Source organism: Balaenoptera acutorostrata, chromosome 20 (genome assembly GCF_949987535.1).
Source record: "Balaenoptera acutorostrata chromosome 20, mBalAcu1.1, whole genome shotgun sequence".
NCBI lineage: Eukaryota > Metazoa > Chordata > Mammalia > Artiodactyla > Balaenopteridae > Balaenoptera > Balaenoptera acutorostrata.
The window spans coordinates 9,693,224-9,716,708 of NC_080083.1; the positions used below are offsets into that span (position 1 = coordinate 9,693,224).

The window sequence follows — 23,485 nt, forward strand, 5'->3', positions numbered from 1 at the left end:
CATCACCTGTCCTACAGACAATATGTCTGTCTCCCTCTCCAGACACTGAGCTCCGTGTGAGCGGGGTAGTCCCCACACCCACCACAGAGCCTGACACGTGGCTAGCTCTGAATGTTTATAGAATGAATAAATAAATGAATGAATGAATGAGGAGGGGCAGCAATCTGAGCCTGAGAAACTGCCAGATGCTCAGCGGGAATCAAGAAGAAAGAGGGTTTTAAGACCAGTGAGGGGACTTCCCTGGCGGTTCAGTAGTTAAGACTTCCACTGCAGGGAGCGGCAGATCTGCCGGGAGAAGGTGGGTGAGAAGCTCTGCGAGAAGATCATTAACATTGTAGAGGTGATTAACCAGCACGAGTACATGCCCAAGATGCCCTCGCAGTCGGAGGTGGACAACGTGTTTGACACGGGCTTGCGGGACGTGCAGCCCTACCTCTACAAGATCTCCTTCCAAGTCACTGACACCCTGGGCTCCTCTGTCACCACCACCAGGCACAGGCTCATCAAAGACACCCTGGCCCTCTAGGCCTCACTGGGGCCTTGGGCACTCCTTGATGGCTTGTGGACCTTGGCTTCTGGGGATCGCACCGTCAGGCCCTTGGGGCTCTGAAATCCACTCTGGGTCCTTGATGAGACTTGGAAGGGCCACCCCTGGCTTCCTGTTGTGTGGTTGCCAGTCTCTGGTCATCCTCATCACCTTCACTGACGGTCAAGTCCGGCCTACACTGTCTCTCCGCACCCCTGGTGGGGGTCCCTTTCCTACGCTGTACAGAGGAGCCATCACTAGGATGGGAAATAAAGTTGAGAATGTGGAAAAAAAAAAAGACTTCCACTGCAGGGGGCATGCATTCAATCCCTGGTGGGGGAACTAAGATCCTGTATGCCATGTGGCATGGAAAAAAAAGACCAGTGAGATGTGGCAGGTGGGTGAAATGGGTGAAGGGGGTCAAAGGTACAAACTTCCAATTATAAAGTAAAAAGTCCTGAGGATGTAATGTACAGCATGGTGACTATAGCTGATTACACTGTATTGTATACTTGAAAGTTGCTAAGAGAGTAGAGCTTCAAAGTTCTCATCACAGGAAGAAGAAAACATTGTAACTATGTGTGGTGATGGATGTTAACTAGATAGAGTGTGATAATCATTTTGCAATCTATACATATATCAGATCTCTATGTTGTATATCTGAAACAAATATAATATTATATGTCAATTATATCTCAAAAACAAAACAAAATCAAAAACAGTGAGATGTGAGTTGAAGTTAGAGATTAAAGAGTCTACTCAGGGCACACATCAGAGCCACTTTGTCCTGACCTGCCAGGAAACAGGCCCAAGACCTGCATGCCCTTCTCTCTCCTGTGTTCATCTCTCCTCCTCTTTACGATGCTCGGTTCAGCTTAAAATAACTGACTCTTCTTGGCACTGGTGCCCCCAATTTGTTCTTTGAAGGAAAAGGGGACCGGGCAACTCAGAGGTGAGACGGACTCACGAACTCCTAGTTTCACAAAGGGGAAACCAGCTTTAGAGATGGAATCCTCTTCTTGGACAAGAAAGAGGATTCCCCGCCTTGCAACGCAGGGGACGTGGGTTGGATCCTTGGTCGGGGAAGTAAGATCCCACATGCCAGAGGCGCGACTAAGCCCTTGCGCCACAACTACTGAGCTCGCACGCCTCAACTGGAGCCCGCGTGCCGCAAACTACAGAGCTCACGCGCTCTGGAACCCGCGTGCCACAGCTAGAGAAGAGAAAACCCGCACACCACAACTAGAGAGAAGCCCACGTGCCACAATGAAAGATCTGGCATGCCTCAGTGAAAATCCCGCGTGCCACAACTAAGACCCAATGCAGCCTAAATTAATTAATTAATTAATTTAATTTTTAAAAAAAAGAAAGAAAGAGGATTCCCCCTGCTTGAGGCCCATCTCCTGCCTGTTTAGAGAGGAGGGAGTCTCCCCTCCTGCCAACCCTGAAGAGGAAGTTCCTCAGGTCTGCCCTGCAGTTCATCTGCATAGCCCATCTTAGGGGCTGCTTGGGCTCATTACAGACTGAGCTGTAATGTCAGAGTTTAATCTGACCAAACTACCCTCACTGTCTTCTGCAGCCTGCCAGGGAGGACTAAATCCTCACCAAAGGGGTTAGTCCTCTGGGAAGAGTCAATTCCACTGAGAAGAACCCAGTAAAGCGCTTTAGACATCATTCAGATGCCTCTGGATTCAGGACAGGATTTTTGCCTGGATTCGAGGCCTGCCGGATTTAGGTTCCAACCTCCCCATCCCAGCTGTTCCTCGCCAGAGCCTCTGCAGGCCTCCTGCACCTCCCAACACAGTCATGCCCTTCCCACTCCTGGGCCACTCACATTGTGTAGCTTTTGAAAACGAGCAGAACCCTGTGGGGCTCCTAGGCACAGAAGCCTTTCTGTCCCGTTTCTTGTTTGTAGGGAACAGACTCCAGCCTCCATGGCCTTCCCTGGGTTCCAAAGGGCAGATTCAAACAGTTGGTAGTCGGGAAGGGAGAGGATGCAGACAGAGACAAGGGAGGACCAGCCAAGAAACCACCTGAGGCAGCATTAAAGGAACCAGAGAAGTTCATCAGGATTAGGAAACCAGGGACTTCCCTGGTCCAGTGGTTAAGACTCCTGCAGGGGGTGCAGGTTCAATCCCTGGTCGGGGAACTAAGATCCCACATGCCAGGCAAAAAAAAAAAAAAAAAAAAAAAATTAGGAGACCACCTGAGACAAGATTAAAGGAGTGCAGGCCCTGCACACACTCTAATCTTATCAGCAACCCTACACTTGAACCATTGCTATAAAAACTCCTCACCAATTCCTCATGGGTTGGGACACACAATTCTGAGAGGCATGAGCCCGCTGTGTCCACCTTTGCCTGGCAAAGCAATAAGGCTATGCTTTTCTACTTCACCCAAAACCCTGTCTCCGAGATTCAATTCAGTACCCGTGTACAGAGGCCAAGTTCTCAGCATCACTCTGGCCCAGTCACTTAGCCTCTCTGGGACTATCTCCCCATCTGTGACAATAGAGAGCTCAACACTTACTTCATAGGGAGCTCAGCCTGACCTAGGGCTGTAAATCCCATCTGCGCGGGGCTCCAGACTCAACTTTCTCCTGAGCCGCAGACTGATCCCTCCAACTGCCTGCCTGAGCCCTCTTCTTGGATGTTTCAAACAAGCCCCAAACCAAGCTCCTGACTATGTTCCTCTTCTAGGGTTTCTCGTGGAAATAAATAGCATCAGCATCTGCCCACGTTCAAGCTAAAAACCTAGATTCCGTGATTCCTTTTCTCTCACCGCCACATCCAGTCCACCACCAAGCCCTGCAGACCCTACTTCCAAAACGTACTTCAAACTCGTCCACTTCTCTCCATCCTCACTAATCCGCAGCCCCATCACCTCTGCCTCCCTCCAGTTTATTTTCCCCAGAGCAGCCAAGTAATACTTTTAAAACATAAGTCAAGTAGGGCAGGCTGTGCGTGCACGGGGGCAGAGGGTATACGAGAAATCTCTGTATCATCCACTTAATTTGGCTGTGAACCTAAAACTGCTTTAAAAAATAAAGTTTTGGGAATTCCCTGGTGGTCCAGGGGTTAGGACTCGGTGCTTTCACTGCCGAGGGCGCAGGTTGGACCCCTGGTCAGGGAACTAAGATCCCACAAGCCATGCAGTGTGGCCAAAAAAAATTTTTTTAATTAAAAAAATAAAGTTTATTAAAGAATAATAAATTAGACCATATCACTCATTCCCCCTTTTAAAACCCTTGAAAGGGGACTTCCCTGCTAGCGCAGTGGTTAACAATCCATCTGCCAATGCAGGAGACAGGGGTTCGAGCCCTGGTCCGCGAAGATCCCACATGCCGTGGAGCAACTAAGCCCGTGCGCCACAACTACTGAGCCTGCGTGCTGCCACTACTGAAGCCGCATGCCTAGAGCCCATGCTCTGAAACAAGAGAAGCCACTGCAATGAGAAGCCACTGCAATGAGAAGCCACTGCAATGAGAAGCCTGCGCACCGCAACGAAGACTCAATGCAGCCAAATAAATAAATTTATTTATTTATTTTAAATTTTAAATAAATAAATAAAAATAAAACCCTTCAAAGACTTCCCATCACTCTTAGGATAAAATCCAGGTTCCAAAGCGTTGGCTAATCTGGCCCTATCTCATCCTCCACCTTGTTCACTAAACATTTTCCTCTGATAGGCTCATGTCTTTTCTGCGTCAGAGCCTTTGCACTAATTTTTTTTTCAGGTGCCTGGAACTCTCTTCTCTAATCCCAACATTTGGTTGTCTTCTTCTCATCCTTCAGGTCACAGCATAAACTGTGACACACCTCCTAGCAGTGTTTTCCTGATGGCCTAATTCTAGATTATCCCCTTACAGCCTCCTATTCTTCATCATATCAATCTGTGCATTTCCTTCATGGCTTTGATTACATCTGTTATTATCATGTATATCTGTTGACTTATTTCATCACCTCCTTTACTAGACTGTAAGTGGTGTGAGGGCAGGGAGTATCTTATTCAGCACTGAATAAGTGTCTTCCCAGCACCTTTTATAGCACCTTGGCGCACAGAAAGTGCTCATTAAATGCTTGTTGAAGAAATAAATGAACAGGCATATTTTATTGTAAACTACCTGAACTATTTTTATTTGTTTATGTATGTATTTATTTATTTATTTATTGGCTGCGCCGCCTGGCTTATGAGATCTTAGTTCCCTGACCAGGGATCGAACCCAGTCTCCCCGCAGTGAAAGTCCAGAGTCCTAAGCGCTGGACCACCAGGGAATTCCCCACCTGAACTATTTTTAGAAGACACACAGAGTTGCTAAGGAGCACTGTGGTGACCATTCCATCCACCCTGCCTTCCCCACCACATGGTCGGAGGAGGTACTCAATAAATGTCAGTGAAGTTAATTCAAACAGGGAATCCCTGGAACTTTGAGAACAGATTTAGTATCATGGAAGTTGAGGTTGAAAGAGAGTGTTGTGTAACAGTGCTGTCTGCTAGAACTTTCTGTGATGACAGATCTGTACTGAGAAAAAAAAAAAAAGCATTTTAGAAAGATCTTTCTGGCTTTCTTCTTTCATTCAGTCAACTCTTTACTGGCCACTTACCAGATGCCAGGTACAATTTTAGATGCTTAGAATACAGCAGTGAAGAAGACAGCCAAGAACCCAAGCTTATATACATTAAAAACAAGAAAATACCAGGTACTGATAAATACTATAGTGAAAATAAAGCCAGGGTTAGGACAGAATGACTGGGAAGCTATTCTGCTTGTGGGGTACTTCGTGAAAAGTGGATGGGAGGGGGGCAATTCTAGAGGATGCAGGTGAGAAATGCTGAGGGCGTGAAACAGGTAAGCACAGCAGAGTGCATATCACCACAGCCAGATATGCTGGAGCCCTTTCCCGAGACAGGGGACTCTGGAGAGTTCCAGTTGGCAGCTGGGCATCACAGATCTGGAGCTCAGGAGGGTGGTCTGGGCTAGCGGCATAGACTGGCGGCATAGTCATCTGTGTTTGGGTTGTTTATTGGTTTCCTAGGGCTGCTGTAACAAAGTGTCACAAACTTGGTGCTGAAAACTACAGAAACTTATTCTTACAGTTCTATAGGATAGAAGTCTGAAATCAAGATGTTGGCAGGACTACCCTCTCTTCCAAGTCTTGAAAAGAGAATCCTTCCTTGCCTCTTTCAGCTTCTGGTAGCCCAGGCACTCCTTGGATTGCAGCTGTAGCACTTCTGTCTCTGCTCTGTCATCGCCTGGCATTGTCCCTATGTGTCTGTCTTTACGTGGTAGTTTCCTCTTATAAGGACACCAGTCATATGGATTAGGGCCTAGCCCAATGACTTCATCTTGATTTCATTTCATCTGCAAAGACCTTATTTCCAAATAAGGTCACATTCACAGGTACCAGGGGTTGGGGTTTCAACGTATCTTTTGGGGGACACAATTCTACCCGTAACAGGTCATAGCTGAAGCAGTGGAAGTGGACGAGTTCCCCAAAGGTGATAGAGTCAGAACAGAAGAACTGGGGACTCTGGCAAATAAAAGCTTGAGGAGCCCACGAAGAAGTCTGAGAAGGAGATGGTCTCCAGTTACATCCGTCACATAGACAGAGGTGGAGGAACAAGGGCAAAAAAAGGGTCCATTGAACTAAGTGACAGGGCAGATGTCAGTGTCTTTCCTCATGCCCCTCCCCCCTCCCAAGGGAAGAAGCAGAACCTGGGTGATGGAAACAGTCTTTTAAGAAATGTAGTTTCGAAGGCTGGTATATATAGGATGGATAAACAACAAGGTCCTACTGTAGGGCACAAGGAACTATATTCAATATCCTGTGATAAACCATAATGGAAAAGAATATGAAAAAGAATGTATATGAGTCACTTTGTTGTACAGCAGTAATTAACACAACATCGTAATTCAACTATACTTCAATAAAAAATAAATTAAAAAAAAATTTAGTTTCGAAGGAAAAGCCTGACTTATGGAAAGGACTAGAGGGAATGTGGGGGTCAAAGGATTGTTGGGGAAGATGGGAAAGTATAGTCCCAGCACAGTGGAAGGAGGTTGGCGACTTAGAAGATAGGCTCTGGGGGATGTCCCTGGTGGTCCAGTGGCTAAGACTCTGAGCTCCCAACGCAGGGGGCCCGGGTTCGATCCCTGGTCAGGGAACTAGATCCCACATGCCGCAACTAAGAGTCCACATGCCGCAACGAAGATCCCGCGTGCCGCAACGAAGAGCCAGCGCAGCCAAAATAAATAAATAAGTAAATATTAAGAAAGAAAGAAGATGGGCTCTGGAGTTGGGCTGGTCTGCACTGGATTCTCAGCTTGGCTTGTTCAAGAGCTGTGTGATTTTAGGCTGGTTGGTTAACTTCACTATTCCTCTGTTTCGTTATCTGGAAAATGGGGATAATTATACTAGTATCCACTTCTCGGGGCTGCTGGAAGGAGTAAATGACTGAAGACATTTAAAGTGTTTAACACAGCATGTGGCACATACTTAGTGCTCAATAAATATTGACTCTTACTGCAATTAGGTTAAAAAAAAACCCAAAATACAAGGAGGTTTCAAGAAGGAGGCAGTAAGTAATATCAGATATAGTACCTAGGACAGGACGTAGAGGGCAGAGAAAAGGTCAAGGATTTGGCGGAGTGCTAGCAGAGCCTGGAAAAGGAGAGGGCAGAGCTAACAGTAGTTAAAGAGCAAATGGGGCAAGAGAGGGAGGGGCTGTAGGTATGGAACACTCTCTTGGTAGCAGCTGAGAAATAAGAGAGCAGGTATTAGCAGAGAGAAGAAGAAATAGACCTTGATTTGGGCAGCAAGGAGAAAGTTAGAGGCGAAAGTCGCTGGTAGTGTTTGGTACTAAGGGCTAGAGCGAGGCAACAGCATGTTGTAAATCTTTCACATATCTCAGTTTGATACCATAAATCTTCACCTTTGCTGTGCTGAGCCTGGGCATCCAGGGGAAACTGTTCTACAAAGGAGGAATGGGCACTAAGGAATGATTGTGGGTAAGTGGTGACATAACTCAGCATGGGAGGGGGAAAAAGAGGAGCCTGGATGAGGACTTACGTTTCAGAAGCCTGAGAAGCCATTGGCTAGAGGATGCCTGGCTCAGAGTCTGCTAGAAGGTGGGAAAGACTCAGGGCTGGAGACACACGGGTTTAAGCGCCATCAGTAGCAGATGGTCACCAAAACCAGGGGAATGGATAAAATTAACTATAGAAGGGGGTGACAGGAGAAGACAGTCCAGGAAAGATTGAGGCTGGTGGAGAACAAGCCACAGAAGGAGAGGTATCAGGGCATGGGGGAAGGTTAAGCTGTGGAAGCTTTGGCAGGACCACTTCTGCAGATGGAGTTGAAAGAGAACCCAAAACCAGGCCCCAAACGTCTCAGTTAAGAAGAGGGTGTGGACCATTGGTGAAGCCACCTCAGTGGAGTGGTGGGGACAGAAACCAGGTGTGGGTTGGTGGGGTGTGAAAGAAGGATGAGGAAGTAGAGACAGTAGAGACTTTCTTCAGGAAGTTTTGTGTTAAATTGATGGAGAGGTGTAGAGCAAGAGTGAAGGAGGTAGGGGTTTTGTTTTATTTATTTATTTATTTATTTTTAACAGTGAACAAGATAGGCCAGATTGCAGGTGGGCAGGAAATGACAGAAAGAGAGGGACAGTAAGAGGAGGAAGCCTTTTCACAAGAATGCCTGGAGCCCTTGTTATCTATAGTACTTAAAAATATTTAAATAGGGACTTCCCTGGCAGTCCAGCGGTTAAGAATCCGGGCTTCCACTGCAGGGGGCACGGGTTCTATCCCTGGTGGGAGAACTAAGATCCCGCATGCCTTGTGGGGGGTGTGTGTGTGTGAAATTAAATAACCAGAAAATTACATGCACAAACCCTTCAACTGAACAGGGATATTAACTGCAAATCTTTGTGGCTTCTGCTACTTCTTATACATGGGGATAGAGAGTATGTAACTGTTGCATGCCTAAGTATTGTTTCATGTCTCGGTGCTGTCGGCCGAATGTACTTTTCCTGCAGCACCCTTGATCTCCTGACATATTTTTAATTTTACTACAAACAGGGCTCACCCTTTCTGTGAGCTTCCTCTCTCTCACCCTCTAACCTTACAGTTAACCAGTCCAAACCTGAGCTCCCTCTGTACCTTCCACGCGATTCTTTGGTTTCCGGGGTCACACTGTGAGTTACCTTGCTTGCCTCCCCGCAGCCTTGGTCTCATGCTTCTCGAATTCCTTGAGCTCAGGGCTGGATACAGGTAAGTCGGTCCTTAATAGTCTAAAAGAGGGTGGTCATTTCTTTATCCTTCACGGCCTCGCCTTGATTTAGTTGTTTTCGCATCTTTTCTCTTTTTCCGGTGCCCGATGTCCTTGGAAACAGAATCTTCAACTGCGATAGGGTGGGAGCGGTGGGGCTGGCGGGGTAGCGGGTGGAAGGACAGAGAGGAAGCAGGGGCGGGCGGTCTCCCAAAGCGGCCGGCAGAGGGCGCGCCGGCACCGGGATTGGCAGCGGCGGCGGTCTGGAAAGCAGACCCTGGCCTGGCGGGTGACTCCGGGGCTGCGGAAGCGCACGTGGGGCCGGGCAGAGCCTGGGGGCACGTGTGCTGCCCGGCGGCGTGCTGTCCCTGCTAAAAATACGCGTCCTGCCCGGGTCGGGGAGACGGCCCTCGGCGGGAGCGGCTTCTGGAGCCGCATCTTTCTGGAAGGGAGATAGCGTCTCCCGGGCCGGACACCCGGACTCCCGAGAAACCCGGGGCAAGCCTCGCACAGGGCCTCAACTTTTTCCTCTGTGGAATGGGGACCATTCATTTGCTCAAGCAATATTGCGTGCCAGTGTTGTGCCAGGTACTGATCCAGGCGTCAGGCATAACTACACGGTTTTTGCTGTGGAGTTCACGGTTTAAGAGTTTCGGAGCGGGCAGGAATAGTATAAATAAGCAATTTCATATTTCCAAAAATGCCATGAGAAAAGTAAAGAAGTGATAGTGAGGAGTGATATGTAAGCTGGTACTTGAAGCCAAGTCACCCTGAGAGACATGGAGGCAGAGGAAACTGCCGTGAGGCAGAGGAAACTGCCGTTGAGTCCGAAGAGCCTGGCCAGTTGGATAAAAGAAAGAAGGCGGAGGGAGCGGCCAGGGAGAGGGCGAGGAGCTGGAGACGGAGGCCCCACCCAGCCGGAGACCAAAGCGCCCAGCACTGTGGACCCTGAAACTGATCTCCGGTGGAAAACATCAGAACAGCGGTGGTTTGTGCGGAGGTTGGACCTGCCTGGAAGGGGCTCGAGGGAACCTCCCAGAGCGAGGGAAAAACACCTTGATTAAGGTGTTGATTACACGGATGAACACGTTTATCAAAACTCAGCGAAGAGTTGTGCATTTTGCTGTATGTAAATTATACCTCAAAAACAAACTAAAAAGTGAGAGTCCTCGGCTTGTGAGAGCAACCGTGAGCTGGCAAGTCTAGCCGGCCGCGCGGGCTGATCCCGCAGGCCAGGGTGTGCGGGTCATCCTCTAGGGAGAGGGTCGGGCGGGCTGGGAGAAAGCAACCACACCTGGCGCTGTGCGGGCAAGGGTGGCCTCGAGAGTGGAGGCGAGCGGTGCCGCTCACAGCCGGGACCGAGGCTGCGGGCTCAGGCCCCCCGCCCGGGTCGTCAGAGGCAACCTAGGAGCTGCGCCCCCCGCCCCGCCCTTCGTGCCGAGACCAGGTGGCGGTTGGGGCGCGACCAGCCCGTTTGATTTCCCGCGGCCGGTGGAAAGGGGCGGGGGAGGAGGGGAGAGAGGCCGTCGGCCAATGGGTTGGGCTGGGGCCGGTCACGTGATGGAAACGGGGCGGGGCCCAGGTGTACTTACGAGGCTGCAGGCGGGGGCCTCGGCCTCCGCGCGAAGTCCAGGAGGCGGGGCAGGCTTGCTGGCCCGGGGGGGGGGGTAGCTCCGCTAGGATTGGCCTGTGGCCGGGAGGCGTGGCCTGCGCGCGCCGCGGCTGCGGGCTGCGATTGGCCTCGGCTCAGGGCCCGCTGCCGGCGTGCAGGCGAGGCTCGGGGCGCGAGGACCAAGCGGGGCGGTGGGTTCGCGAGCCAGGGGGAGGGGCCGGGCCGGTGGCGGCGGCGGCGGAGGAGGAGGAGGTGGCGGCGGGGGCCGGTACTGGGCCCGGCGGGATGAGCGAGGCGGAGGCGGCAGTGGTGGCGACAGCGGCCCCCGCGGCCACGGTGCCCGCGACGGCGGCAGGGGTGGTAGCGGTGGTGGTTCCGGTGCCCGCAGTGGAGTCACAGAAAGCAGGCAGCGGGGCGGGCGGCGGCGGAGTCGGAGCCGCAGCCGCCTCGGGCCTCGCTGCTGGGACCCCCTCGGCGCCGGGCCCCCGCACCCCTGGCAACCCAGCGACGGCGGCCTCGGGGACCCCCGCGCCCCCGGCCCGGAGTCAGGCGGACAAGCCGGTGCTGGGTGAGGGGCGGGGCGCGCGCCAGGGCTGCTCGAAGGGGGTCGGCGGGCTGGGGGAGGGGCATCGTGGAGCCCGGCGGGGTCCGGAAAGCTGAAGGCCGGTTTGGCTCGAGACTCAAAGGACTAGCTAGGTTGAGGCCAGCGGACCGAAGTGGGTTCCCCTGGTGGGAAATCCTGCAGTTCTTGGGCGGGAGGGTGTGGTTGGTCTGGTAGGGTCTGGCCACGCCCCCGGGGCGGGAGACTTTGGCCTTGATGACTCCGGTTAGTATTAGGTAAATCTCTGAGACCAGGAAGAAAGTGCACTAGTGATCCTTACACTGGGAGGGCTAGAGAGACCCTCAGTTATGACCTGAGGGCGGAACTTCGTGGACCAGGTGAGTACCCGGTTCTAGGTGAAGGGCCTTGATTTGTAGGATGTGAGGAACGTGCCTTAGAATCGGAAGAGTTTTGAAAGCCTGAGCCCCCCTGTATGGGCGCTTCCATTTACGTAGTGGAACTGGGGTAAGAATGCCTTGAAGCTACTGGATGAAACCTGGTTGGCGTGAAGTTAAGCTTAATAGGTAATAGGGAGGTAGACTAGATTTTGGAGTGTCTCAAAACTGAGTCAAACTCCATCTCTTCCCCCATCTTACTGTCCCCACTGCATCCCTGCCGGGCAGCAATCCAAGTCCTGGGCACTGTCAAATGGTTCAACGTGCGGAATGGTTACGGATTCATCAACAGGTATCTGAGGAACCCAGGGAGGGGGTGGAATGGGTGCCTTCCAAACTGGCCTGTGGGACTGGACACCTTTCCAGCCTCATCCCTACCCCTACCAAGGCACATGGTTGCAATGTCCAGCTGACGCTGATTAAAAGTCTTTAACCACAGCACAGATGTGGGCAAGACGAAGCCGCCTCCACATCTTCAAGGGCAGCAGAGGGTTAATGATCTAGGAAGTTGGCAAACCTGGCTCTGACCCTCCCAAGCCTGTCTGGGTCACCTTCTGGTTTAGTTTGCCGCCGCCTTTGTGGCAGAATGTACCTGCTCTCTGTGCCTCCGGGCTGGAATCCTCACTCATTTCCTGTTTAGGGCAGCACACTTAGCACTCTCATAACTCATCTCCCTTACGGAGCTGTTAGCTCGTTGAATCAATCCCCCACCTGATGGGACTGCGTCCGGTGGGGGTTGGGGAAGGGAGGCGCCAGCACTCAGCCTGAGGCTGCTTCTTTCCTTCAGTTCCGCAGCCCCTCCCACCCCCCGCCCCCGCACTGGGCGGTGCCGTAGTGGCGGATTCTGAGCGGAGCCAGGTCTCTCCCAGAAGGCCCTTCCCCAGCCCAGGCACCCTGCCGAGCCCAGACCTCCTGGGAGGTCCCAGTTCCCTCTTAGCAGGCTGACCTTTGTGCAGATCTAAGTGCTTTAAAGCTAGAACACTTGTTCTAGGGAAGGGTCCCTTTCTAATTCTGGAAATGAGGACTCCTGGGAGGTTCTGAGGGAAAACCTCTCCCCTCCCCCATTGGGGTGCTAGGATAAACTGGGGTGATAGGCAAGGTCGTGACAGTTCGAATATTCTCTCTCATCCTTGATCTCTTGGTGTGTTGAGAGGGGGCCTGGGGTTCACCTCCAGGCTGAGAATACAGTTTTGTGGCTATTTGGAGCAAGTTCTTGACCCATTTTCCCCTCCTCAAACGTATTCTGCACCTCAACTTCCGTCCCCACTTTCTCCCTCCTTGACTATAGAAGGAAGGAAACCGAGTGGAATTTTCCACCCGTGATGTGGGTTGGGGAAGAGGGGTTGTTGGCTGGGGACAGTTATACCCAGCACCACCAGGTTCTAAGGTGCCCCGGAGTAGAGGGTGGAGTGCTCAGCAGGTGAAAGCTGGCCCACCTCCTTCAAGGTGCCTTTGCCTCCCCCCACAGCCGTTTCCTCGTGAAGCCCAGGTTTTTCATAGAGGTTTTAGGGATATTTGCTTCATACCAGCTTCAGGGGGCCCCCGCTTGCTCTTGTCTCACTCCCTGGGCCCTGTTTCACCCCAAGCTGCCATGGAAGGTGGAGAGGATGGGGCCACAAGTCTTAGGAATGGCAGCTAGGGAGGCTTCAGTGGAGGTGAGCGCCTTACCAAAGTCACCCCCTAACAACCCATCCTGTCCTGCAGGAATGACACCAAGGAGGATGTCTTTGTTCACCAGGTAAGAGCTTGGTTGGCTTTCTGAGGGGAGGAACCCTCCCTCTCTGATGGCTTTTGCCCTTATCCTTAGAAGCACAGATCATGTTTCTCCAGCTTTCACCTCCTACCCGGAAATAGTTCCCCCATCCACCCGCCTCAGGTGCCTGTATTGACTGCATTGGCCCCACTTGTGTTGGGTTGTCTCTGTAAGAAACGTACCTGTTGCCCTCTGGGCCTGGCACGCTCACTACCTACTGGGACCTGTGAACACCCTCGGAATGAATCACAGGCAGTGTCCGAGGGAAAGGACACAGGCTTGCGCTACTTGGGTGCAGTGGTTCTCAAAGTGTGGTCCTTGCAACAGCAGCATCACCTGACATCCAAATTCTCAGGCCCACCTCAGACCTAGCGAATCAATCAGGCTTGGGGGAGGGACCAGCAGCCTGTTTTTACAAGCTCTCCAGGTGTTTGTGATGCACGCACAGTTTGAGAACCACTGCTTTGGTGGAAAGCGCTCTCAGTGGGATTGAGGTAAGAAACAGTACGTTTTACCCACTTTGCAACTTAAGACTCTCTCGGCTTTTTGTTTTGCTTTTGAGTTCATGTTTCTTGCTTCCCTTCTTGAAATCCTTTAGGGGTCGGGGAGGAGGGAGTGTGTCCTGGGGACCATGGTGAAATGCACAGTTGTTTGAAAGCCCCTAGTTTGTGGCTTTTCCCCTGCTAAACTTTGACTGCCTTCTCCTTGCTCCACCCTCCAGCCCCAACGCATAAATATTCAATAAAATTTTGAAAAGAATGAAATTGGGTGGTGGACCCAGCAGGGTGCGAGAGACTCCCAGCTGGCTGTCCTCACCTTTCTCCTGGCCCTTCCCTAACCAGACAGCTATTAAAAGAAACAACCCAAGGAAGTTTCTGCGCAGCGTTGGAGATGGGGAGACTGTGGAGTTCGATGTCGTGGAAGGAGAGAAGGTTCGGGGGCTGCGGTGGGATAGAGAAACCACCAAGCCATGGGAGGGTGGCCTGGAAGTCCCCTGAGGCTCTGGCCTCCTCAGGCCAGCTCTTCCTCTGGCTGAGCAGCCCAGGCTGTAGGACCAGGACTGTGTCCTCACGCAGACCTTGTTGTCCTTAACGCTCTGGCCGCTCCAAGGGATGTCCTAAAGAACGTGTCCCTGTCACCAGTCAGCAGTATCTGGGTTTCTGTGTAGTTCACCAAATACTCCCATGCCTGTTCTCCGCGGGGGGCCCGTGCCCACATTCTCCTCTCAGAATCAGCCCTCCCGGAGATGGACACCTACTGCCAGCCCTCTTTCTCCCTCCCCACCCCCACCCCACCTCCAGGCTAAACCTCAAGAGGGTCCAGTGGCAGCTATTTCAAAAGGACCAGTTGCAGATGTGGCCCCTCCTAGAAGGGTCCGAACACCTGCCACTCCTTCTCTGGGGAGGGTGGAAAGAAGTAGAAGTTAGAGGAACTGGAGGAAAGCTGGAGAGGAGCGTTTAGCTGGAAGGACGGGAAGACAATGATTCAGGCAAGGCTGGGAAGGTTGCGCACCTGTTTTTGGAGCAGGTTCTCACCCGTTCCTCCCCACCTCCCCCTGCAGGGCGCAGAAGCTGCTAATGTAACTGGGCCCGGAGGGGTGCCAGTGAAGGGCAGCCGCTATGCCCCCAACCGACGTAGGTTCCGCCGATTCATCCCCCGGCCCCGCCCAGCTGCCCCGCCACCCATGGTGGCAGAGGCTCCGTCAGGCGGGACAGAACCAGGCCGCGAAGGGGAGCGTGCTGAAGACTCCGGGCAGCGGCCCAGACGACGGCGCCCACCACCCTTCTTCTACCGACGGCGCTTTGTGCGAGGCCCTCGGCCCCCCAACCAGCAGCAGCCCATAGAGGTGAGGGGAACTGGGAACGTGGGAACCAGCTGCGAGAGTTGGTGAGGCTGGAGACCAGAGTCCCCAGACGAAGCAGAATGGTGGCCTGGGAAGACCTGCAGACGCCTGGACAGCTGGTGCCACCCGGCTCACCCGGGCCTTTGTGTGTTCCCAGGGCACTGACGGGGCAGAGCCCAAAGAGACAGCCCCATTGGAGAGGGACCAACAGCAGGGAGATGAGCGGGTCCCCCCACCCAGATTCCGGCCCAGGTACCGAAGGTAAGACTCCCTGTCCCGGGCTCTGTCTTCCCCTTCGCCAGCCAGTATGGGGACAGGAGGATGGGAGGGGGATGGCCCTGAAGCCAGTGGTCACGAGAGCTGGGTAGCTGCGCGATTACTGCTGAGGTGCCCAGGGGTTAGCAGGCACTGCTGGGGTGGGGTGGGGATGGAGAGGCAGGCTGGTCCACCTCTGCTGGGTGGCCCTGGGAGGGAGGGACGTGGTCCACACTGGGCTCCTGTCCCTTCAGGGTCCCTGCTTCTCTCCCCAGGCCTTTCCACCCCAGGCCACCCCAGCAGCCCACCACAGAAGGTGGGGATGGCGAGACCAAGCCCAGCCAAGGCCCCACTGACGGTTCCCGGCCTGAGCCCCAGCGCCCACGGAACCGCCCCTACTTCCAGCGGAGACGGCAGCAGCCCCCTGGACCCGGGCAGCCCACAGCCCCGGAGGTGAGGACCTTGGACTGTCAGTGTGTGGTGGGGGAGAATGAAAGAAAAGGCTGGGGCCAACTTGCCTGTCTCCCTTCTTCCCCCACTTCTGTCTTCTTTTCCTTTCCCTTCCCACTCTTTGTCCCCCTTCTCCTGACCTTGCTCCCACCCACCCTGTTTCACGCAGCCTGAACCCAAGAGACAGTACACCTGGCGGGCACCCCAACCCACCAGGAAACCCCAGCAGAGGCGGTCGAGCCCACGTCACCCCCTGCAGACTCCCTCTCAGCTCTGCTGGGAGCCCCAGCACCAGCCTGTGGATGTGAACTGGGGGAGGAACGGGAAGAGAAAAGGTGGGAGGAGGTTGAAGTTGGGGGCTCCAAAGGACAAGAGGGTCTCAGTCGACCACCCTTGTTCTCTCTAGCCCTCGGCCCCCATCAACAGTGGGGGCCCCCCAACCACCATACCGGAGTGATTCCAACTCAAAGGACACCCAGAGCCACCATCTGGTGAGTGGCAAGCCCAGGGCGGGTACCAAGAGGGTGGGGTTGGGGCTGGGTGGTGATAAGCTGCCGGTCGTGATTTTTCGGTCTCTCTTCCTCTCAGGTATCTGCCAGTTTTTCCAACTGACCTGTATCCTACCCAGCACCTCCCTCCCCGCTTTCCCACAGTTCATGACATCAAAACACCAGCTTTTCCCCTTTTTCCTGGAGACTCAGGAGGGCCAAAGCAACAGCCTTTGGCTTTTTTTTCTCTCTCTCCCTGACCAAGGGTTAAAGGAAGGGATCCATCCTTATTGTTCAGAGGCACCAACTCCCTCCCCTAAATCAGGCTGAGAAGGAACCAGCCAGCTTTTACCTCTTCCTGGTTGTTTTTCTTTCCCCTCCCAGTTTATTTTTTGTTTCCCCACTACCCCCTACCTCTGAAGCCATTTTATGAACTGTCATGTGCCACCTGAGCCTCCAGTAAAAACAAAAACAGGCTTTCCTGTTGTCTTGGTCTCTGCCTCTTTTCTGTTCAGAGCCTCGCTGGTAACTCCCTGTAGAGGGGGGCGGTGGCAGGGCCTGCGCTCGGATCCTTGTGCCCACGTTTCTAGCTGTACGGCTCTGCAGAAGTGCCTTCATCCCTGTGAAGTTGACTTTTCCCATCTGTGAAACGGGGCTAATGCCTCCCTGGCAGAATGAGTGTTTCCTGAAGTGCCGAGAGCAGCGTCTGGCACCTGCAGTGTCACCTTACCGAGCATTTACTACCGTTAAGGAAAGCAGTGACTACAACTCTTTAGGTGGGGGGGTGAGTGAGTGACAGCATCCAGAGGGTTCTGCGGCCTCGAGCTGAGGCAGGATGGAGAGGAGACGGGGGTTGGGGTGGCTATGGTCCCTGCCTCAGCCCATCCCGGAGTGTCTTCGCATGACAGGACGCTCATCTCATACAGTAACTTTATATACGGATCTATATATATATACATTTAGTACAACAGACCTTCAGTTTTTTCTCCCTGCCCCTTCTTTTTCAAACATATACAAAAATATCTGAAGGCTCCTCCCAGCCCAGCGTTCACAGGCAGCCTTTCAAATCCCTCTTTCCCTTAGTTGGTCAAAAGCCTTTGGGTACAACACCCTCCCGGGATGGGAGAGGAGAAAAGAGCTGGGGCCCCCGTCTGGCAGCCTTGGGGAGCAGCTGGGGTGGGGCCCGGAACCCTGAGTCTAGAGAGGCGCCTGCTGTCCCTTACTCTCCCCACATGTGGATGTGTGTTCCCTCTCACCCCCGAAGGCCGAGCAAGAGCACTGAGCCTGCAGTGAGAGAGGTGAGGTTAGACCTTGGGAGGGGTGCGTCCTTTGCCCTGGAGGGGACAAGACAGACCCCCCCCCTTTCACCCAGAGTCTGTGGTAAGAATTCAGAGAAAGTGCCAGAGTGGGAGGAGTCCAAGGTGGCAGGAACTGGATATCTCTTCTCCAGTCCTGCTCTTGGCTTCAGTTCATGCCCACCAGAAAGTCAGTCTTACAGCCTCTCCTCCCTATAATCCCCCTACTCTGGCCGGGGGCGGAAGTACCCTGGAGCTGGGGTGGGGTGCGGGTGGGCTACAGAGGAAGGAGGGGACGAGAAGGGAGAATGGCCCACCCCACGGCCACAGCCTAACCACAACACAAATAATCCAAGAGTCACACGAGGGGAATGAGGGGGGTGCTCAGACCACCCTTCCCTCCAGCTTCCCAATTCCACCAGGCTGCAGGGGGTGTCTCCACCCTGGAAGTAATGGGGAAGAGAGGGTTAAAGTGCTGCAGAGGAAAGGAGGGGGTCTCTGGGCGGGTTGAAGAACTGGCTCTCCCGCCCCTGCTTGGCCCCTCAGTCATTCTCATCTGGCCCTAAGTACTCAAGCTCTGTGCTGGGTTTCACCTCCTGCTCTAAAAGAGAGGGTGTCCGGCGGAAGGCGGCTGAGATCTGGTCAAACGTCCGGCCGCGGGTTTCAGGCACTTTTAAGAAGGTGAAGATGAAGAAGCCAAGCAGGAGGACCGCGAATAGAAGGAAGACGTAGGGACCCATAGCATCCTGGGACAAGTGGAGAAAGAGGTGTTGACAGAGGGGAGGGAACGGGTGGCCTCAGGCAAGCCAGGGACTAAGGCCTTCACAGGGATACTGCACAAAGCAGGTGGCTCCTTTGTGGGGCAAGAGAAATTACCAGGAGAATTTAGTGAGAAAAGAATTATCTGAACCCCAACTCTCCTGGTTTTACCCTCTCTTACCATCCTGAGTCACTGAAGTCAGAGTAGATTCCCGGCCATTTGCGGTATTAATATGAAGTTTGTAATATTACTCCTAGTCTAAGTAAGTTATGCCACTAGTTTGTTAAGAAACCTCTGTTGTTATCCAATCTAGGTCAGTTCCCGTGGTCTTCAGGACCCACGTGGTCCATCAAAGTGATCCCCAGACCAGCACTCTATGGGCAGGGGAAAGGGGGAAATGCTGACTGGAAAGCAACTGGGCTAGTTGTGAGTGTGAGTTGCCGTCCTCTGGCTGACCACGTGGGAGATGGGGACAGGGCAGGGGACCTACCGCAACATACTGGAAACCCATGCCAATGATGAAGTTGCATGTCCAGTTGGAGAAACCAGCCACAGCCATGGCTGCTGGGCGGGGTCCCTGGCTGAAGAGCTCGGCCACGATGAACCAGGGGATGGGGCCAGGGCCAATCTCAAAGAAGGCCACAAAGCCAAAGATGGCCACGATGGAGACATAGCTCATGGCTGGAACCTGCTCCTGGGGGCCAGGCAGGGAGGGTGGAGATTTCAGGTCAGGTCTTTCTGGATCTTCCTTTGCCCTCAACCCAGCAAACTGGCACCTACCCCTCCCAGCCGCTCACAGGGGGCCGGCCACCCTTGGTTAGAATAGGTCCTTGAGCATTTGACATTCAGCTGGCTACCCTTTGCCAATTCAGGGCAGAGGGAACATGTGGTCTCCCAGCTCTTATGACTGTGGATTCCCACTTGGTTCTAGAGCTGGGTCCTTAGGAATTATTATTGGTCCTGGGGCTCGACAGGGGCTCTCCTCCCTGGCTGCCAGGATTGTGCTACAGCTTCCACCCAGAGGAGGAAGTGCAGCCTGGGTCCGTCGGTAGCACGGTCCTGGCATACGGCCTGGCCTCAGGATCAAAGGCATGTATGTTGAGGCATGGCCCTGGCTGCCTACAGAGCCCCTTGGGGCAGTTCCCCTGGGTTGGGCCGCGGGTCCCCTTCCCTCTCCCTAGGCCTCACCAGCAGAAGCAGAGCCACGGTCATCAAGATGGCACAGCCACACATGCCTGCCAGGCCCAGGAGTTGGAGGGTCCGGCGCCCAGCCCGTTCCACCAAGAACACCTGAGGGGAGAGTCAGGGCTTGCAAGGGGCCTTTAAGGCTTGGGAAGTGGGAGGGGTTAGGTGGGTGGGGCCAACCAAGAGCTGGAACTCCAGGACGCCCAGGGATGTGAAACCAATGGTGGGGGCCCTTCCAGAGGCCAGCAGTTACCGAGACCAACGTGAAGACCGTGTTGACCACACCGGCTCCGATGGTGGCGTAGGCTGGTTGCCCTACCCCCGCCGTCTCGAAGATGCTGGTTGAATAATAGAAAACCTAGAGGTGGGCGAGAAGAAAAGGGGATGGCAGGGATGGGTCCCTGGGTCCCTCCCTCCCTTGCAGCCACTCCAAGCTGGACTGACCCTGAATTTTAATGGAGGGGGCGTGCTCCCTCCTTCCCTCCTGTCAGGCTCTTCCCTGACCCTTGCCTTTCCTGGAGGCTGCTGCATACTTACTGCGTTGATGCCCGACAGCTGCTGGCTCAGCTGCAGCACAATTGCAATGACGAGGGGTTGCCGGTGGATGTGGCTGCCCAGGAGCTGGAGCAGGGACAGTGGCCGCTCACGCTCCAGCTTCCGCTTCTCCTCCTTCAGCCCAGCCAGCGCTTCAGACACGTCGGCCCGGCCTGTCAGGCGCTTCAAACCTGGAGGTGAGGAGGGTCAGGTCTGAGAGGGTAGGGAGGGGGCCTGGGAGGAGGACAGGCTCCAGCAAGATGGCGCGGGAGCTCACTCTTTCTGGCGGGCCCCTCCAGGTTCCGGATAATGTAGAGGTAGCGGGGGCTTTCTGGGCAGAAGGGCAGCAGGACCAGCTGCAGGAGGGCAGGCAGCATAGTGATGCCCAGGAGTAGTGGCCATAGTGTAGCAGTGCCCAGTATGGACTCCAAGCCCAGCACCTGTGGCAGAAGGGTGGGAAGGAGTGCAGGCCGTTCAGCCTGTCCCCAGAGCCCTACCCCAACCCCCTGCCCAGCCTCCCGTGAGGCCAGGTCCAGTCACCTGGGCGATCAGGATGCCAATGACGATGGCCAGTTGGTTGAGTGTCCCCAAGGCGCCCCGCAGGTGAGTGGGGGCGATCTCCCCCACGTACATGGGCACCAGCCCCGACGTCAGCCCTGGGCAGAGGGAAGGAGAGAGCTTCTGAGGGCAGCTGCCCACTCTGACCCCCAAGCCCAGGGAGAGTGAAGGAGAGCAAGGCACTGGGCGCGACCACAGTGCCCGCGGGTACCTGAGTAGGCGCCAATGAGGAACCGTCCAAGAATGAGCAACTCGTAGGAGGCAGCTGCCTTGGCCAGGCCCATGAGGGCGCCCCCTAGCACTGCCAGGACGTTGTTGAACAGCATTGCCCTCTTCCTGGCAGGCAAAGAGTGGGGCTGTGAGAGTTAGGGCACTGGTACTCTGGCTCCCTTCCTGTTCTCCCTTGCCCTCCAGCCCCATACCTTCCCAGCCACTGAGAGATGACGCCAATCAGGAAGGAGGAGATCATGCCACCCACAGAGAAGATGGCCACGGAGAGAGCCCAGAGCATGGTGAGGGTGCCTGGTGGGATGGAGCCGGGTCCCTCAGGCCCCTGCCTCCCCAGCCACGTCTCATTGTAGCTCTGTTCAATCACCTGGGGGACAGCACAGGAGTTATTCCCTGCAGACTCCTCCCTCTCTGCTCACCCCCAACACCCCCTGCCTTGTCTGGGCACCCCACTCTGCCGGCTGTAGCCCCTCACCTTCTGGGGGGCATTGATGACCCCGATGTTGTAGCCAAACTGCAGGGAGCCGAGCACAGCGGAGAATACGGCGAGGACCAGGGTCCCAGTGACTCGTTGCTGGGGGGGCTCCCCATCCTGGGCAGGCGGAAGCAGAGAGGAGGCATATCACATGGAATCATGGCATCTTTTCTTCCTCCAGGGGCCCAGGCCCAGCAGGAGCCTTGAGATGCTGGGTTCCATCCAACATGTTGGGCGAGGGAAAGTGGGCCATATTAGGAATCGCTTGAAGATCTCAACGTAAACAAGAGCAGGAAGAACCCGAGAGTACCAGGGCATGGAGGAGAAACTGATGTTTGAGTCCAGTAGGCAGAGAAATGTTTGAGGACCTGGGTCTCACAATTCCTCTGTGACCTTGGGACAGGCTTGGCCTTACAGACCTGAGTTCAGATTTGTGTGACCTTGGGTAAGTCACTGCCCCACTCTAAACTGGGGAGATAGGGGTGATGTTGCCTAATTTGCCTACCTGTCAGTGAAAGTGTGAAAATCAAAATCAAACGTTAACAGTGTCCCCAACAGTGCTGGTTTTATAAAGTGACAAGTGCATTATCGTCATCAGCCTCTGTCCTCTCCCCTCCCATCTGGGGGTTCTCTCCGCGGGCTCCCGGAAGCCCCCAACAGGCTCAAGAAAGGCAATTCCCAAAAGGACATCGAGGTCATTCCTCCTGGCCTATGGCCTTCTCTGTCTCCGCCCCGGCTTCCCTTCCCCCTCTAAGCTGCGACGAAGGGCAGGGGGCCATGCTGGCTTTTGCCTGGGAGAGCCTTGCCCAGGGGATGGGGGCGGGAAGGTGGTATGAGGTGCGGTAGCGGTGGTGGCTCATCGCTGGCGGCACAGACTGTCTCCAAACGGAAACCTGAGCTGGGGGAGGAAGGGCTGACACTCCCCTCTACCCCTCCACCAACCGTGGGGCGAGGGAAAGTTCAGCGTCCTGGAGGACTGCCAAGAGTTGGGGGGGGGGCCTACGGAGAACCTCCGGTCCTCGAAAAATTGCGGGCGAGCTGAGACAGACGGACAGCTGCTGGAGGGCAAGACCCGCCTGGATCTGCTTTCTTGAGGGCAGAGTGTCCACGATCCCGGCGCAACTCGCTGCCAACTAGAGAAGGGAGCGAACCCTGGACTCGCAGAATCCAGCCGTGGTCCTAGCTCCCGAATAATCCCCCAGACCCGCTATGCCTCTTGGAGGGACTGGAATCCGACCGTCACGGGTTGTCCAGCCCGGCTATAAATAGCCAGTCCCCCACCCCCCACCCCCTGCGTCTGCGCAAGGACCGCCAACCGCGACCCCAGCCCGAGAAAAGCGGGACCCGTGTCCGCGTCGCGCCCCCGCATGCCAAACCCTACTTCGGAGCCGATCTGTTGGAAGCCCGACGGCATCTTGTCTTAGGAACTGGAGACGCACGAGCTGCTGTAGATGAGAGGGAGGCGACTAGGGGTCTGCGGCCCTAGCTTTGGCGGGCAGAGGGAGCGGGGGCGATGGGGGTCGCGGAGCTTTGTGTGGATGGCGAGCCTGGCGGGACCCACAGCCACAAGCCGAGGAGCCAGAGAGCAGCTCCCGGGGATCTGGCTGAGCCTGGCCGGCTGGGGAAAGACCCGAAGAGCAGCCCCGGCGGTCCCCAGGGCCACGCCTTTCACAGCACCCATTGGCCAAGAGCCCGCACACCCCAGAAGGCCACGCCCCTCCGTGAGGCTGAGAGTTTGGCACCTGCTGTAGGGTAGGCCAGCGAGGCCACGCCCGTCAGCGTGCCCGGCGAGACACGCCCCTCGGGTTCCCGCCGGCCTCCGGCCCGGATGTTTTGAAAAGGGGGTCCTGGGACCCTTGGAGGCCAAGTTCCCCTCAGTGTGAGGACTCCGCCCACCGCCCAAGGTTCGGGGCTGAAGAAGCAACTTCAAAGCCCTGCGCGGCGGCTCGAGACGGCGGGGTCCGAGAGGAAGGGACGGACCAGGTACACTTGCCCGGGAGAGAACTCGGGCCCGGAACTGCGCGAGCCGGCGCGCGGGGTGGGTGCGGAGCAATGGCCTGGAGTAACCCACAGTGGTTATTTTTAGCTCCCACATTGGGAGACGCCAAATGTCAGGTCCCGGGTGTCCCGGCCGGTCCCGGGCGGGGGAGGGCAGGGAGACGGAGCCTTAAAGGATCCGCGACACGCTTCCCACGCGGAGATGGCCTTGGGCACAGGAAATTCCGTTCCTAGCGTGTCGGGTGTCTGGCCTTGGTGGTTC

General features: G+C 54.9%; 2 protein-coding genes across 3 annotated transcripts; one reads left to right on the top strand and one right to left on the bottom strand.

Annotated features, from left to right (window-relative positions):
- The first annotated feature begins 10,604 nt into the window (after positions 1-10,604).
- YBX2 (Y-box binding protein 2) lies at positions 10,605-16,677 on the top strand. The gene is made up of 9 exons (XM_057537081.1): positions 10,605-10,973; positions 11,630-11,693; positions 13,106-13,139; positions 13,997-14,086; positions 14,716-15,000; positions 15,155-15,258; positions 15,528-15,705; positions 16,109-16,193; positions 16,291-16,677. The coding sequence occupies exons 1-8, from the start codon at positions 10,691-10,693 to the stop codon at positions 16,157-16,159; spliced, it is 1,089 nt and encodes a 362-aa protein (XP_057393064.1). The 5' UTR covers positions 10,605-10,690; the 3' UTR covers positions 16,160-16,193; positions 16,291-16,677.
- Positions 16,678-17,108: 431 nt separating this feature from the next.
- Positions 17,109-22,896, bottom strand: SLC2A4 (solute carrier family 2 member 4). 2 transcript variants are annotated; one of them, XM_007166457.3, is made up of 12 exons: positions 22,607-22,896; positions 22,236-22,358; positions 21,226-21,342; positions 20,945-21,117; positions 20,734-20,858; positions 20,505-20,620; positions 20,242-20,404; positions 19,968-20,155; positions 19,684-19,788; positions 19,434-19,535; positions 18,736-18,939; positions 17,109-18,231 (listed from the first exon to the last, which is right to left on the bottom strand). In XM_007166457.3, the coding sequence occupies exons 1-12, from the start codon at positions 22,637-22,639 to the stop codon at positions 18,028-18,030; spliced, it is 1,653 nt and encodes a 550-aa protein (XP_007166519.1). In that variant the 5' UTR covers positions 22,640-22,896; the 3' UTR covers positions 17,109-18,027. The 2 variants fall into 2 exon arrangements, with proteins under 2 accessions (XP_007166519.1, XP_007166520.1); XM_007166458.3 differs by lacking the exon at positions 22,236-22,358 and having other exon boundaries at positions 22,607-22,889.
- Positions 22,897-23,485: the final 589 nt, after the last annotated feature.

Coding starts and splice junctions, on each gene's coding strand:
- YBX2 (XM_057537081.1), top strand. CDS start 10,691: ATGAGCGAGGCGGAGGCGGCAGTGGTGGCGACAGCGGCCCCCGCGGCC. Junction 11,694..13,105: donor GGTTACGGATTCATCAACAG/GTATCTGAGGAA, acceptor CCTGTCCTGCAG/GAATGACACCAAGGAGGATG. Junction 13,140..13,996: donor AGGATGTCTTTGTTCACCAG/GTAAGAGCTTGG, acceptor TTCCCTAACCAG/ACAGCTATTAAAAGAAACAA.
- SLC2A4 (XM_007166457.3), bottom strand. CDS start 22,639: ATGCCGTCGGGCTTCCAACAGATCGGCTCCGAA. Junction 22,359..22,606: donor TCCAACAGATCGGCTCCGAA/GTAGGGTTTGGC, acceptor TCCCTTCTCTAG/TTGGCAGCGAGTTGCGCCGG. Junction 20,859..20,944: donor ATCTCTCAGTGGCTGGGAAG/GTATGGGGCTGG, acceptor TTTGCCTGCCAG/GAAGAGGGCAATGCTGTTCA.